This window comes from Hevea brasiliensis, chromosome 7 (assembly GCF_030052815.1).
Source record: "Hevea brasiliensis isolate MT/VB/25A 57/8 chromosome 7, ASM3005281v1, whole genome shotgun sequence".
Taxonomy (NCBI): domain Eukaryota; kingdom Viridiplantae; phylum Streptophyta; class Magnoliopsida; order Malpighiales; family Euphorbiaceae; genus Hevea; species Hevea brasiliensis.
Window position 1 is genome coordinate 101,969,002 of NC_079499.1, and position 17,476 is coordinate 101,986,477.

General features: G+C 27.6%; 2 protein-coding genes across 2 annotated transcripts; both read right to left on the reverse strand.

Moving 5' to 3' along the window:
- Nucleotides 1–9,998: 9,998 nt before the first annotated feature.
- LOC110660233 (coniferyl alcohol acyltransferase) lies at nucleotides 9,999–13,616 on the reverse strand. The gene is made up of 2 exons (XM_021818456.2): nucleotides 12,758–13,616; nucleotides 9,999–11,079 (listed from the first exon to the last, which is right to left on the reverse strand). Exons 1-2 carry the CDS (start codon nucleotides 13,184–13,186, stop codon nucleotides 10,093–10,095), a joined length of 1,416 nt encoding a protein of 471 aa, XP_021674148.2. The 5' UTR covers nucleotides 13,187–13,616; the 3' UTR covers nucleotides 9,999–10,092.
- Nucleotides 13,617–14,555: 939 nt separating this feature from the next.
- On the reverse strand, nucleotides 14,556–16,218 carry LOC131181585 (coniferyl alcohol acyltransferase-like). The gene is made up of 2 exons (XM_058150359.1): nucleotides 15,544–16,218; nucleotides 14,556–15,002 (listed from the first exon to the last, which is right to left on the reverse strand). The coding sequence occupies exons 1-2, from the start codon at nucleotides 15,750–15,752 to the stop codon at nucleotides 14,972–14,974; spliced, it is 240 nt and encodes a 79-aa protein (XP_058006342.1). The 5' UTR covers nucleotides 15,753–16,218; the 3' UTR covers nucleotides 14,556–14,971.
- Between the last annotated feature and the right edge of the window lie 1,258 nt (nucleotides 16,219–17,476).

The following is a 17,476-nucleotide window of genomic DNA, read 5'->3' on the forward strand; positions in this document are numbered from 1 at the left end:
TGTGCCGCTTAATAGATTGACATTCTTGAAAAAAAAAAATTATGTGCTCCAAATCATTCTAATCCTCCAAGTATTTTGATAAACAAGAGAATGAGAAAATACTCTTAAAATAATAGTCTTTGCTGAAGAATTTATTTATTTTTTTTAATTGAAATTTAAACCCCAGACATCACAATCTTAAGGTATAAAGAGTTATATGTTTTGATATTTTTCTCCTCTTAATTGTCTTAAAAAAAATTCAAGTGAATCCAGTGTAGTGACGAATGTACATTACACTCTATAGATTAATTTTGTGCTGGATTAGTAAAGTCAGTAGTTTAGATTGAGTCTCAAATTATATAATAAAACGGTTAAAATATCTTACATTAAATGATAATTTAATAATAAGTGGACATATAAACATGGATAGGTCCTAATAAGTAAACATATATATATGGGTAGATCCCGCAAATTTATAACCACTTTGTATTTTTTTTTTTAAATATAACCATATTTATATATTTATCAAAACACTATTATTTGTTATTTCATATCAAATGCTAACATGAAATCACAATAATATAATATAATTTCTCCTCACATTGCATATTTAGCAATAGAAAGAAAATAGTCTTTCACCAATCGTAAAATAGAATAAAAAAATACGTGATCAATGTAAATATATATATATATATATATATATATATATATATATATATATATATATATATATATATATATATATATATATATATATATATATAATCCTTTTATTATAGCTAAATATTTCACTAATTTCTGTTGGGATGATGAAGAATTTATTTGAATACAATAAAATTAAACAACAAAATATAAAATATATAGAAGATATAGAATTTATGTAATTCGAAAGTAACTTACTTCTAACGTGTAAAGGAGATGAATTTCACCAATTAAAAAAAAAAAGCAAAAACAAATTAATTTTTAAAAATTTAATTGAAACTAAATGAATAAAAATTTAATTTTTTTTTTTTGAAATAGTGAGTCTACTTAGAAAATTCACAAATATTGTTTATATAAGTTTATGATTCGTTCATTTTATGTGTGTACATTTATACAAAACGCACAGTTTTAAGTAATTTTAATTATGTTTTTATGTATTTCGATATTCATTTATTTTTTATATTAATTTTAGATGGAAAATTTGATAATCTTAAATCTTTAAAATTAACATAAAATTTTTTTATATATATTGAACTTTTGAAATTGTAATTAATAAATTGCAGATATGATGAAATTCACAAAATAAATTTATTATACACATAACAATTATATATTCATAATTGTATATTTTTGTTAATTCACTAATAAGATATTTCAGTTTTATTTATAATTGATTATCCTTTATCAAAGTTTTCAAATAAAATATCATGAGTAATTTAAAGAAATTATTTCAAGAATAATACTCTAAATTTTATGTACGAAGAATATTATATTCAAATGTGATTGGAAATAATTCTGAAATAGATTCAATTTAAAATATTCATTCAAACTTAATAAAAATAAATGATAAAATGCAAAGATAAAATTTAGTCTATATAGCAAAATTAAGAATAATTTTGTAATTATTTAATAATTAAAAATGAAAGAATTGTAATGTAAAGAGAATGCATAATACTATATCTAATAGTATTTTTTACAATAATAATTATTAAATTGTTTGATTGGGCTCATGGGTTTTTATTATTGGGCTTTGTTGTACTTGAATTGGGCTAATGTTTATTAGTTATCTTTTTTTTTTTTGGTAAATATAGCTTTTTATGATTTTAATGATACTTTTCTCTTATTAAAAGTAATAAAAAAAAGGAAGAGATTTAAAAAAAAAAACAAAAGAAAGAGATTCTTAGAAAAAAAAAAGTGTGAAGTTAATGTTATATTGATAGAATTGTACTTGTTTATGAGCTCTAAAGCTCACCATTATAACCACCATAACGGGTTTCGTATGAATTTTATCATAATTAATTATTAGAGTATATTCATTATACATATAACGATTATATTAAATAAATTTTCGCTACCCATTCCAGTGCTCATATTTGAACTTGAACATAGGAAGAAGTTATATATTTGAGAAAATTATTACTTAGTGTTTGGCTATTATCATTATTTATTAATAATTTTCATTTTAAAAATATATTAAGTAATGGCCTGATTTGTTATATCAGTTATACGGCATATTATTCATTTAATAAAATTATGCTTACAATATATGTGTCAATAATTTCATCATTTAAATAATTTTTCCATTACTAATAAATTTTAATTCAATAATATTAAAGTCATCTCCAAAATAGTGAAGTCTCAAATTTAAATTCCAATCAAAACTAATTATATAAAAAAAAATCTAACTCTTATAATCATATTAAATTTATTAAATTTTTTATTTTTTTCCTTTCTCCCTCTTCCTTTCGTCTTTCTCTATTTATTTAATATAATTCATTGTTATAGCCATAGTTATATAACGTAAAGACAATTAAAAGAGTTAATATATTAGGCTCTTTATTTCACAGAAAATATAATATATATTTTTTAATATTTGAGGTATTTAAAAAAAAAGTCAATGTAAAATATTTTTTTAATAAAAAAATTAAATAATTATGAAGAAAATAATTTTTTATTTTTAAAAGATGAAATCATTTTTTACTTTTTTAATTTTATAATTTTATTAAAATATAAAAATATTTTTAGATATATGACATAGTACATACCATTAATTTAACATTATAACCAAATAACATAAAATATTTTCTTAAAAAATATTTTTTAAATATTTTTTATATATAAATTATTTTTGATAAAATAAATGCAGTGTTAGGATATAAATATTATCATAGAATAATTATTTGATGAAAAAATTTTAATATATTATATTTACTTTGCATATATAATTATGACTTTTTCCTATTTCATTACGTATATATGCTAAGCTGATTTGACATGAATAATCAAAACAAAAATATTTAATGAATAAATAATATATTTATAATAAAATTTAATTATTATAAAATGTAAACTATATTTTCTTATTAATTAATTGGAAAATTTAAAATTCATGTCTTAATCCAACTAATCCATGGGATTAAATAATATTTAAATAAGTTGATTGGGATGGATTCTTGTCCAAGTCTACGGCCTTGGTGATTTTCTTCTTCTGCCATTATTGTAAACAAGTTAGGTGATGCACCAAAGCCTTGGATTCCCACTATGAAAAATAATTTAAAATTCAAAACAAGTTAGGAAAATTTAAAATTATGAAAGATAATATGAAATCTAAGAAGGAACACCACATCATGCTCTTTGACATGGTGCGCGGAGACTATGTAATAGTTTTTTAAGTAGTTGGGGAAGTGATGATTGGGTTTTAAGTTTTGTTTGGATGAGGGTGAAGATAGAGTAAATAAAAGCAAGTTACGAAAAATTAAAATTGTGAAAGATAATATGAAAATCTAAGAAGGAACACCACATCATGCTCTTTGACATGGTGCGCGGAGACTATGTAATAATTTTCTAAGTAGTTGGGGAAGTGATGACTGGGTTTTAAGATCTGTTTGGATAAAGGTGAATGTGGAGTAAATAAAAGCAAATAGGAATAAATAACGTGAATTAAATAAAGGGTTAAAGTAAGCATGGGTAAGCCCTTTTCTCTTTTACTCTCAAATTTATATATATGCTTTTATATATCATAAATTGAAGTGTAAGGAGGAGTAAGGAGAGAAGATGAAAGCCATGACTATTTTATTTACACCTCTTAAATTTACTATTTCATCACCTCTTTTCAAGTACAATGAATATTTATTACTTCTTTTAACCTCTTTGTCCTTTCTTTTTTTTTATATTTTTTCATTAATTACCCTTTCCTCGTCTATCCAAACAAAGCCTTATGATGAGATTAGTTTAGAGAAATTATATAATGAATCAATTATTCTATATAGGCAATTATATCTAAAATGACAAATTAATCATAGAGTAACAATTAACTCATAATGAGTTTTATAAAATTTAATTTTATTTATATATTAAAAATAATTTTTTTAATAATAATAATTTTTTTTATATTTAATTATCTGTTCATGATTGGTTTATCATTTCATTTTAAATACTAATATAAAATTATGATAGTACTATATAATACCTCATTAGGGAGAGAGTTTTGGGGAGCAAGGAGGAAGCCATTTTGGACTCGAATCTACCCAATTACAATAACAATTATTGATTTGTTGGATTCGGCTATAAAATATTAACGATAAAGCATTAATATATAAACTAACAAAACGTCTAGCTTCCCTATAATTTCAATGTAGAAAATTTTTCGGTCAACGTTCTAATGCAGTAAGAAATTATTTATATTAAAATTAAAATTTATATAAAAATATTATTTTTTATTAATTAATTGGAAAAATTAAATTTCACGTCTCAATTCAACTAATCCATATGATAAAATAATATTTAAACAAGTTGATTGAGATGGATTCTTTTCCAAGTCTAAGGTCTTGGTTTCTTCTTCGGCCATTATTGTAAACAAGTTAGGTGACACGTCAAATCCTTGGATTTCCATTATAAAAAATAATTTAAAATATTATTTTGATTAATTATGTTAATTAAAACTTATTATTTATCCAAAATATTTTTAAATTAAAATTGACAATAATATATAAATTTTAATATAATAATATTAGAATCATTTTTATCGATTATAAAATTTTAAATCTAAACTATAGCTTTAAAGCCAAATAAACTAAAAAAAGGTCAAATATACAACTCAACTCAACTCAACTAAGCCTTTATCCCAAAAATTTGGGGTCGGCTATATGGATTCGCTTTTTCCACTCTGAACGATTTTTGGTTAAATCCTCATAAATGTTTAATGCTTCTAAGTCATGTTGTACTACTCTCCTCCAAGTTAATTTAGGTCTACCCCTTTTTTTCTTTCTATCCTCTAACCTAATGTGCTCTACTTGTCTAACTGGAGCCTCCGTATGTCTACGCTTCACATGACCAAACCACCTCAATCTCCCTTCTTTCAACTTATCTTCAATTGGCACCACTCCTACCTTTTCTCTAATACTCTCATTATGGACTTTATCTAGTCTAGTATGGCCACTCATCCACCTTAACATTCTCATCTCTGCAACTCTTATCTTAGATGCATACGACTCTTTCAGTGCCTAACACTCACTACCATATAACATAGCCGGTCATTATGGTAAAATTTTTCTTTTAATTTATTGGGAATCTTACGATCACATAAAACTCCCGTGGCACGTCTCCACTTCAACCATCCGGCTTTAATCCTATGACTAACATCCTCCTCACATCCCCCACCTACTTGAAGAACTGAGCCTAGATATTTAAAGTGATTACTTTGGGACAGTACCACTCCATTCAAACTAACTCCTTCCCTATCACCAGTTTGGCCTTCACTGAACTTGCAATGCATGTATTCTGTCTTTGTTCTACTTAACTTAAAACCCTTTGACTCTAGAGTACTTCTCCAAAGTTCTAGCTTCCTATTGACTCCTTCTCGTGTCTCATCTATCAGAACAATATCATCCGCAAACATCATGCACCAAGGAATACTCTCTTGTATATGTTTCGTCAGTTCATCTAAAACTAATGTAAAAAGATAAGAGCTTATGGCTGATCCTTGGTGTAATCCAATTGAGATCGGAAAATCACTTGTGTCCCCTCCCACTGTGCGCACAATAGTAGTTGCTCCTTCATACATATCTTTCAATACTTGTATGTACCTAATAGATACCCTCTTTTGTTCTAACACATTCCATAAGACCTCTCTTGGAACACTATCATAAGCCTTCTCCAAATCAATAAAAATCATGTGTAGATCTTTCTTCACATCTCTATATTTCTCCATCAAGCTTCTAATGAGAAAGATCGCTTCCATAGTTGAACGACCGGGCATGAAACCAAATTGATTGAGAGAGATAGAAGTATCATGACGTAGTCGATGCTCCACAACTCTCTCCCACAACTTCATAGTATGGCTCATGAGTTTAATTCCCCTATAGTTTGAGCAACTCTGTATGTCTCCCTTATTTTTAAAAATAGGTACTAAAATACTCTTCCTCCATTCATTAGGCATTTTCTTTGAGTTTAGAATCTTATTAAATAATTTAGTTAACCATGCCACTCCCCTATCTCCCAAATACTTCCACACTTCAATTGGTATTTCATCGGGTCAAATATAATATATATATTTTTAATCATTAGAACCTTAAAAGGAATATTATATGAAAATTTTCACCATCTTCCAAGATATTCATATTCATGGATAATGTTTATATCTCACGATCTTTCAGTCTGCATCTTCAAATATTTGTTCCTATGTCCTCATCTAATTATACCCAACATGGATTCTTCAACACCTACTAGCGCAAAAATACAATTTCATCAACATATCATGTATTGTAAGTTACCTAAGTCAATGCAATTAGTATCATTGTATGCGCTCATAATTAATCATTAAAATGTCTAGAAAAAAAGACTAGCCTAATTCAATTATAGAAGTTAATTCAAGAAAAAAAAAGTATTTGAAACGTTATAAGGACTCCTATTTAAAATTAATGTGAGATATTAACATACCCCTTTTACCGGAATATTTGGAGTGTGAAACTGTTATGAAAAGTCCAACATTAGTTAAAAAGACTCTGATACTACCTTAAAAAAATAAACCGGGATTAATTCATTCTCAAAAGTTAGCTCAAAGGGAGAATAGTGCCTCTGACCGGAACATCTGGAGCATGAAACTTTTATATATGGAAGGTCCAACATTGGTGGAAGAGGCTCTAATGTCATGGAAATAGACTAGGATTAACTCATCCCCAAGAATTAACTCAAAAGGAGAATAGTGCCTCTAAACGGAGCATATGAAGTGTGAAACTTTTATATATGAAAGGTCCAACATTGGTGGAAGAGGCTTTGATACTATCCTAAGGAAATGGACTAGGATTAACTCATTTTCAAAAGTTAACTCAAAATGAGAATATTGCCTTTATAAGGGGCACATTATCCATCTCTTAAATTAATATGAGATATTAACGTACCCCCTTGATTGGAATACCTAAGACATGAAATAGAAGGTTCAATATTAATCGAAGAGGCTCTAAGATTAAGATTAATTCATCCCCAAAAATTAACAAAAAGAAAAAAAATTTAAACTTTATGAGGAGCACAATAGCCCTATCTCAAAACCGGACTCCTAACTTAACTTTTCGATCTCGCTACATAAAAAATGGAAAAACATTTGTCATCGTTTGTTTTTTAAAAGACTTTAAATACTTGTATCTATGAATCAAACAAATAGCTTAATACACAAATCATTGAATTGTTAGCCCAATATTAAATTGGAGTAGGCTAGTGTCTTCTGATGATTGAGTGAGTAGAAATTAAAAAAGTTAAGGGTTGTTCCAACTTATCTTTCCGAGATTGAGAAAGGAAATGAATTAGAAAGCCATCGATGGGAATGGCTCAACAGCCCTAACTATATTATTACATGACACGTATGCATTGCTAGCTAGCTCGTGCTGCATTCAATTATTGGCAAGAACAGATAGCTTATATAACAAATCTTATATCTGTCTAATAATTCTTTTTTATATGCTTATACTTTAAGTGAATTTATATTGTATAAATTCTAATTGATGCAATCAAAAGTTAATGGCTTAATTTCACTTATCATATTTTTATTTTAAGGGTTTTTTTTTTTTACCCTTTTTAATTTTTATTTTTTCACAAAAATACTTAAATTTTAATTTAATATCATCCTAAATTTCTCTAATCATATTTTGTTGGGTACTTCCACCATAAGCTAATTTGAACATGCTTTAGACACAATATATATTGATATTATCTATCCAAAATTGAGTCAAATAGTTAGTGCTTAAATGAAAAATCCAATGTGACGATCAGAGTGTTAATGTTTAGTTAAAGAGTCAAAAATAGTAAAGGAGCTTATGCTCGAACCAAATAGAGCGAGCAAAATTAATTCGGACAATTCAAATCGAGTAGAAGAATGCTCGATAGCCAAGTCGGAATAGAAGAGTGCTCAGGCAACCTAGACCGAGCAGAAGAAGAGATTGATGACATGTAGACGATCGCTCAGTGAGCATCAACTATACCCAGTGCCAGCAGTGTCGGTTAATGATAAAGTCGTATCTTCAGGAGGAAATCTCGGACGTTAACTTAATAGTCGAGAATCACGCAGATAGCTATAATGTCTACTTAGCATTTGATTTATAAATATGAGAAACAACCATTAATCAAGTATATTTATTCTGCTGAATTTTCTACAGTACTCTTTACTTTCACAACTTTCTATTCTTAATAAGTATTACTAACTTGAGCATTTAAGTAACTGGTCAATGAGTTACCGACTTTACTATTTCTTTTTATCTACAGTCTTACTTGACATTTGGACTGATCTTCAGAGGCTCATAGCATTGTATATATATATATATATATATATATATATATATATATATATACACACACATACACACATACACCACCTGGAGAGAATAGTCTCTCTCCCTTATTTTTAATAAATGAGATCACTTATCTCTCAAATTTTTTTCTCTCTCATCACATGCATTTTTTAGATAGCAGAGAGACTGTTCTTTCCAAGTAGTAGAAGGAGAAATATTTTTTATTATGTGTAATGTCTAGATTAGCTTCTGGATGAATATCCAACGACATCTGATCAGAGAGGTATTGCGTGATATTAAATTAAAACTTGAGTATTTTTGTGATACAAACTAAAATTAATGGACGATGATGAAATAATTTCAAAGTTAAGGGATGAGAGATGAAATTAAGCAAAAAATAATTGAGATTGATTTTTTTTTTCTTAAATTAAACTTAAAATTTGAAGAAGTGGATGGTTAGATACTAGCAGTGATCGAAGCCTCAATTCATTAATTTTAGCCACATGCATGCTTATTATTAGTAATGATTTGCATGCATATATTCAACATTTATTACCGGAGAGTGACAGCGTTATTTCCTAGTTGGGAAGCTAGAATTGTATTATTATTATTATTAGTGCTACACAATTTTTTTATATATATTATATTAAATTTATTTTTCAGTCTAATTAATAATAAGCCATTACTGCTATATAGTATATATTGTTGATTTTCTTGTGTTAGAGGCTTTGAATTTTCAGGTACGCATGATAATGTTCCATCAATAAAATTTAATAGTGTGACTTATTTTTTTGACTTTTAATAATTTAATCTCTTTTATAAGATATAAAATAAAATAAAATAAAATATTTTCGTTATTGCTAATTCCAATAATTAAGTTATAAGACAAAGAGAAATAAGCTTATCATTGACGTAATCATTTTCGTCAATAAGCTCATTTGTCTTATTTTTTCAACAAAATCAAATATTTTATCTATTTTTTTTTTAGTTTTCTTATTTTTGCAGATTTTTTTATTTATTAATATTATTATTTACATAATGAGAGTTTTATACTCTTTATATATTAGTTTTCTTTTTCTTTATTGTGATAGCTTTTAATTGTTGATAGATGAATAGATTGTAGTATTTATTCAGTACAATTACTTAAGATTATTTATCATATGATATGCATCTGAACTCTCAAAACAACGCCAAGCCACAATTGTTAGTGCTTTTAAAAAATAATTTTATTATAATATTTTATATTTAAGAAATAAATTTATTGTAAATATTAGATTTTCTTACTCGATTTTAAATATTAAATTTTCTTACCCGCTATATAATGAGTTTAAAAGATAATATATATACAATAAATTTATCTATTAAACATATAAACTATATATATTATATTTTAAGGTTATAATAGATGAAGTTTACGCTGAGAATAATTTTAGAGAGATAATAATTTATTTGCTTAAAAAAGAAATTATGCCGCACTTCACTGTATCAAGTACCACTACTAATTAATTATAACGGTATAGAATTTCCAGCTAACTCACATCTGCAAAGTGCAAAGATATCCATTGATCATATGTACAAATCAAAGACAAACAAGGTTCATTTAAACACACCATGATAAGCTAGTTTGATGTAATTATTGGTTAAGATAATCATCACAATTCAAGGGCTTAAAAAAATGAGCAGCCTCAGCCTCCAAGAATTCAAGTTGCTCTCTGAAAAGGTGCATATACAATACCCAGTCACCGTTCTCCCCCGGACTTGTCATCGGCATAACATATCCGGTGTTGCCTCCCCAAGGAAAATGATAAGACCCAAAAACAGGCACACCCCACCCAAAATCCAACTTCGAAACTGGAAACCTTTGCCCTGATGAGATCACAAAGGCTGGTCCATCATACCTAGCTCTAGTATATATTTTAGCCACTACTGACACGGGCCTATGAGCCTCTACCCAATCAATCAGCGCCCAGAAATGCTCCTTTGTCGCTGCTTTTTCCAAGCAGTTATGGACATTATTTGCCACCCTACTCAATGGAAGTTCAGTAAGTTCTTCAACTCTCTTGCAAACATAAGGAAGGGAAAGCACATTTCCGAAGTATGTAGCCATTTGTATTGCCTTCTCAGGAGTTGTTTTATCACTTAATCTACTCCTCCCATCCACAACAATCCCCATTTTTGATATCTTTGTTCTTTCAGTAGTGCTATTTTCTTCGTTACTAGCACATTTGGCGATTAATTGCCACAGGAATGCACTGAATGACTCAAGCTTAGTCCTCTTGTACCCATTAGAGCTAGCAAGCGACTGTAGTCGAGTAAGCTCGTGGGCTTTAACATAATATATTCGACTTATGAGATGATCGTCAGGATTGGCCTCAGGCTGATCTTTGGGAGGTAAGAATGAGGAGATGGGCACAAACATTTCGTCTATAGAAGGGTCGAAGCAACCAGCAGAAAGTCTAGGGCTTAGCAAAGATCGCCTGAAGGATGGGAGGATTGATATTGGCTTTGATTGAGCTGTCTCTGCCCATGATACAAGAAACATGTTGGTTGAGTAGGCATCTGCTATGCGGTGGTCGAAGGTGCATGCCACTACAAGACCTCCACATTTCAGTTCTGTTGCCTGAAAAGAATAGAGATTAATTCTTTGGTAGACCATACAAATTAAAACAAAATGGTTAATTAGAACTTAATTATTATTATTTTTACCCTTAAATAATATATAAAAGCAAGTATATATATGACAAGATATTTAACATTGACATGGTGTGAAAAGTCACCATGTACATTGCATTCTCACAAATAATTCAAATAATTAATTTCTTATAAGGATGATTAATTAAGGAGCGTTCACCTACGCTGGCACACACATATAGACTGTCTACCAAGACTTTACAGTTCAACTACTCAAGACTGCATACCAAGTCTTTTAATTAATTAAATTAATTATAGTTTTGTTAGTTACGCACGCAAAAACTAAAGTAAAAGTATGAATATTTTAGATTAGGCTAATGCTACTCGTCAAGTTTTCTTAAACTTATGGTAATAAACTTAGGCTGCATAATTAATAATTAATTCCTCTCTTATATATAAGTGCATGTACTCATAAGGATAAAAATAATAAATTTTGATTTTCAAAAAATATTTAATTATCTCACTGATTAGTTTACAATTTTATTAGTTGACAATTTTTACTTCTTATTTGATGGGTACTTTGATCTTAGATGAGTCCCTTACGAATCTCCCCTCTCTAATTTTATATGATATTAACGGATTTATTTATTGTGTTTGGTTTGTTTTGAAAATTTTAACAAATCTCAAAGGTGTTTGATTTGATTTATAAGTCGGTCAAATAAATTTATAAGTAAAAAGTTATAAAAGTAGATTAATATTTGATTGACTTAAAAGTTAAAAAATTATTTAAAATAAGTCAGAGATTATAAATAAGATTACTTATAACTTATCTATTTATTTTAAAATTACTCTTTGATCAAGTAAAATATTATATTACCTAACCAGTTTTTAAAAATATCTAACACTATCATAATTTTTACAATTACAACAAATATTTAAATTATTTAAAAGTTAATTTTAAATAATTTTATCAAATAATTAACTATTTATTTTTAAGTTTATTTATAAGTTAAAAGTAAGTAACCAAACCTAACACTCTTTAAGTTTCATAAAATAAAATAATAAAAAAATTATTGACATTAATTAAAAAATTATTTTAAAAAAATCAACTATCTAGATAGATTATTTGTCAATATTTTGTCATTGTTATAGTAGATTTTGTCAATGTGAATCTCTTTTCTTTGACATTGCTTATCCTTCAAATTTACGCATGCGCTGCCAACTTAATGGCAATCTATGAATTATCTATTTTTTGTTTAAAAAAAATAAAATGACACTCAAATAAATTTATAAATTTATCCATATTTAGTAATTAATGGTAATAATAATTTTATATATTTTTAGATAAAATAAAACATAGATAATTAGATATAGCACTTAAGTTATAAGTGTTTCTGAATTTACTTATGATTATTTTTTTTTTCTAAAATGATTCTAATTTTTAATTTCTTATTAATATTATTTTAGTTTTTAAAAAATTAAATTAATTTTTATCAGAGTTAAATATTAATATTAAAAATATAAATAAATTTTAATTCTTAATTTTTTAACTTTCTATCAAACACATCCTAATATTACCGTAAGATGGAAGCAAACCTAATAGCCCACAAGAGGAAACATTGAAAAAAAAAAAAAAAAAAGACATTTAAGGTTACAGTCTTGCAGACCTGAACAGAAAGCACACCATTCTTCTTCCTAGGCACAAGTTTACCTTCTACACTCTCATCAGGGTTATAAAAGTTGAGGTCTTTAAGCTCAATATCAGCAAAAGCCTCAGAGAAGTCCACACCACGGTTGTTGCACAGAAGCTCAGGCTCACCCAAAGGATTGGCTACAACCTCACCAGCAAAGGCATAGTAGGACACCAGAACTTGAGCCATGGCCTTCTTCAGAACCCCAACCATGGACCCAAAACTCACCATTGGATTGATGTCCTTCTGTGACTTGTAACAGAGGAAAACACCAACATCAAGTGGAGGAAGAAGCAAATCCAGGTTGGAGAGTGGCAACCAATGCTCTTGCAGTGGTAGTACTGCTGCCACCACCTCCTTCCTGATCACCGTGACTGTGAAATTGGCTTCTCCTCCAGAACCCATATTATTTCTTGAAATGAAATCAATATGGTTGATGAATATGTTAGTGATGAGAGACGCTTGTGAATTTATAGGCAAATTATTCTGCTTAAGACTTATTCTTGTAGATCCTTGTATTTCATTGGGGAGAAGGTTGCCATCCAGCAACCAATCCCATTTAAAAAAAAAAAAAAAAATTAAATGATCAATTCAAAGACTCGGTCCGGTTTTGGACTAGTACCAATTCCAAACTGGTGGCTTCAACGTAGATGGTTTGATCGTAAACCAAACCATTGGATCCTGGTTTCTTATGGTATCGGTTCGGTTTCAATCCAAAGTATAGCCATTCAGAATTTGATTTCAGTTTAGTCTTATTTTGATTTGTGGTTTGGTCTGATTTCAATTTCAACTTGATTTAATTTTGAATTGGACAAAATTATTTTTCAAAATTAAGAAAAATGAATTGTGTATTTAAAAAAAAATAATATCTATTTTTAATATAAATATAGAATTAAAAAAATTGAAAGATATATAATATTAATTATAGAAATTATTATTATATATATTAATTATAAAGATAGCAAAAGGAAATATATATATATTTTTTCCAATAAAAAGAAAAAATTACATTATATTTTTTACATCTAGAAACTTCAATTGAAATAATTTAAATAATTAATTAAATTTAATTTTAATTATTTAATATTCGATGAAATTGTATAAAATGACATAATTTAGACAGAGGCGTACATGAAATCATCAAAATCGATGAAATCGGTGAAATCGTATTAATTAATTTGATTCAAATTTTATGAATTTCATTTAAATTATATTAGTTATGAGTTTATAATCGATATATTTTAATTTAATTTTAATTTTGAAAATTATTATGTAATTCGAACCGATAATTATTAAAAATAATGAATAAGCTTTAGTTCATGCACTGATTTATTTTTTTAAAAAAATAATTTAATTTAAAGTAAATAAGCTTAAGTTATAATATTTATTTATAAATCAGAAAATGAAAAATTCCATATTAAATTAAGTATCCACAATATTGAAATTAAAATCTAGTGGATTCATGGCTGTTCTACACCATTGAAGATATAGTTGAATGGATATTCAATAAGGCATGCACATGCTTCCGCACGGATATTCTGTTATTTAGCTTAAATTAGGCATTGTTGCATGTGAGTTGTTTGGTTCTTTTGGTAGAAATGTTTACGGTTCGTTTTTTAAAAAAATGAATTAAATAGCTATATTTGCAATTTATTTGCCAACATATAAATTTTTATTTTTACATAAATTAAAGAATCGATAACATTGAATATAATATAATTTTAAAGCTATGTATGCACTCAGTATTTCATATGTAATTACTCAGCATTTCATATGTAACTATAGGAGCTTATCTTTTATTCAGTTCTCTTAATTTAATATCCATTAGAGAGCTCAATTTAAGCCTGTACTTAAATTCAAGTGCAGAAACCAGCGAGATAGATCAACTCAAAGTCATGTCTCATCCCGATTTTCCATAACTATAAGGACCAGGTCCCAACGAGACAAGTTTAAGTTGCGTCTATTCATCCACTCCATATCCATAACATACTCCACATTTAAGCACAAACACATATAACTCTAAATTATCCTTAGGCAATAGCCACAAATGATTAACAGGAAATAAATATGCAGCAAAAGAGTGCTCATATATATTTAACTACTTATGTATATATGTTTATGCGGATGCATGAACATGTCAAACATAATTAAGTAATAATATTAAAATTACAAATATGATCAATATTTAACTCACATTGTGACCCAACGCTTGTTGATTCTGCTGAAAAGAAAAAGATGGTTGATTCAGATCACCTAAGCAAACATACCAAAGAAATATAAAAAATAAACCAACAATAATTAATCAAAGAAAGAAAATGCTTCTTAAGTTCATGCCGAAAATTTGGTAGAGTGTCCCTTACACTTAGGACCTAACCTTCTTGTAAGAAAACACAATTTTTATCTCAATGATTCGAAGGCCTCAGGCCCACAACACAACGCCCATTTAGGGCTTGCCAAAATCGATTAATTAGTGTTATTGCTCAACTTCAGCTTAGGGGCTTAAAATTTACTATTATCCAAAAATATTTAATTTATTTTTAAAAATTCTATAAATATTTCTAGAGGTCCTTAATAATATTATCTTAATATTTCAATTAACATGACTGCATTTTATATGCCCATAAATATTTTATTAATTATCAAACTATAGCTCAACTTAAGGCAAAAAGAGCAAATTTACATTTGGGGTTGCCTATGCTAATTCTAACACCTAGAACATGTCTGTGGCATTTGAAAATAGTAGGAATGACTGTAATATTAACCTGCTTTGGAGATGGAGCCCAAAGTCAGCGCGTCCAGAATTGATGTCCTTCTGTGACTTGTAACAGAGGAAAACACCAACATCAAGTGGAGGAAGAAGCAAATCCAGGTTGGAGAGTGGCAACCAATGCTCTTGCAGTGGTAGTACTGCTGCCACCACCTCCTTCCTGATCACCGTGACTGTGAAATTGGCTTCTCCTCCAGAACCCATATTATTTCTTGAAATGAAATCAATATGGTTGATGAATATGTTAGTGATGAGAGACGCTTGTGAATTTATAGGCAAATTATTCTGCTTAAGACTTATTCTTGTAGATCCTTGTATTTCATTGGGGAGAAGGTTGCCATCCAGCAACCAATCCCATTTAAAAAAAAAAAAAAAAAAATAAATGATCAATTCAAAGACTCGGTCCGGTTTTGGACTAGTACCAATTCCAAACTGGTGGCTTCAACGTAGATGGTTTGATCGTAAACCAAACCATTGGATCCTGGTTTCTTATGGTATCGGTTCGGTTTCAATCCAAAGTATAGCCATTCAGAATTTGATTTCAGTTTAGTCTTATTTTGATTTGTGGTTTGGTCTGATTTCAATTTCAACTTGATTTAATTTTGAATTGGACAAAATTATTTTTCAAAATTAAGAAAAATGAATTGTGTATTTAAAAAAAAATAATATCTATTTTTAATATAAATATAGAATTAAAAAAATTGAAAGATATATAATATTAATTATAGAAATTATTATTATATATATTAATTATAAAGATAGCAAAAGGAAATATATATATATTTTTTCCAATAAAAAGAAAAAATTACATTATATTTTTTACATCTAGAAACTTCAATTGAAATAATTTAAATAATTAATTAAATTTAATTTTAATTATTTAATATTCGATGAAATTGTATAAAATGACATAATTTAGACAGAGGCGTACATGAAATCATCAAAATCGATGAAATCGGTGAAATCGTATTAATTAATTTGATTCAAATTTTATGAATTTCATTTAAATTATATTAGTTATGAGTTTATAATCGATATATTTTAATTTAATTTTAATTTTGAAAATTATTATGTAATTCGAACCGATAATTATTAAAAATAATGAATATGCTTTAGTTCATGCACTGATTTATTTTTTTAAAAAATTAATTTAATTTAAAGTAAATAAGCTTAAGTTATAATATTTATTTATAAATCAGAAAATGAAAAATTCCATATTAAATTAAGTATCCACAATATTGAAATTAAAATCTAGTGGATTCATGGCTGTTCTACACCATTGAAGATATAGTTGAATGGATATTCAATAAGGCATGCACATGCTTCCGCACGGATATTCTGTTATTTAGCTTAAATTAGGCATTGTTGCATGTGAGTTGTTTGGTTCTTTTGGTAGAAATGTTTACGGTGCGTTTTTTAAAAAAATGAATTAAATAGCTATATTTGCAATTTATTTGCCAACATATAAATTTTTATTTTTACATAAATTAAAGAATCGATAACATTGAATATAATATAATTTTAAAGCTATGTATGCACTCAGTATTTCATATGTAATTACTCAGCATTTCATATGTAACTATAGGAGCTTACTTTTATTCAGTTCTCTTAATTTAATATCTATTAGAGAGCTCAATTTAAGCCTGTACTTAAATTCAAGTGCGGAAACCAGCGAGATAGATCAACTCAAAGTCATATCTCATCCCGATTTTCCATAACTATAAGGACCAGGTCCCAACGAGACAAGTTTAAGTTGCGTCTATTCATCCACTCCATATCCATAACATACTCCACATTTAAGCACAAACACATATAACTCTAAATTATCCTTAGGCAATAGCCACAAATGATTAACAGGAAATAAATATGCAGCAAAAGAGTGCTCATATATATTTAACTACTTATGTATATATGTTTATGCGGATGCA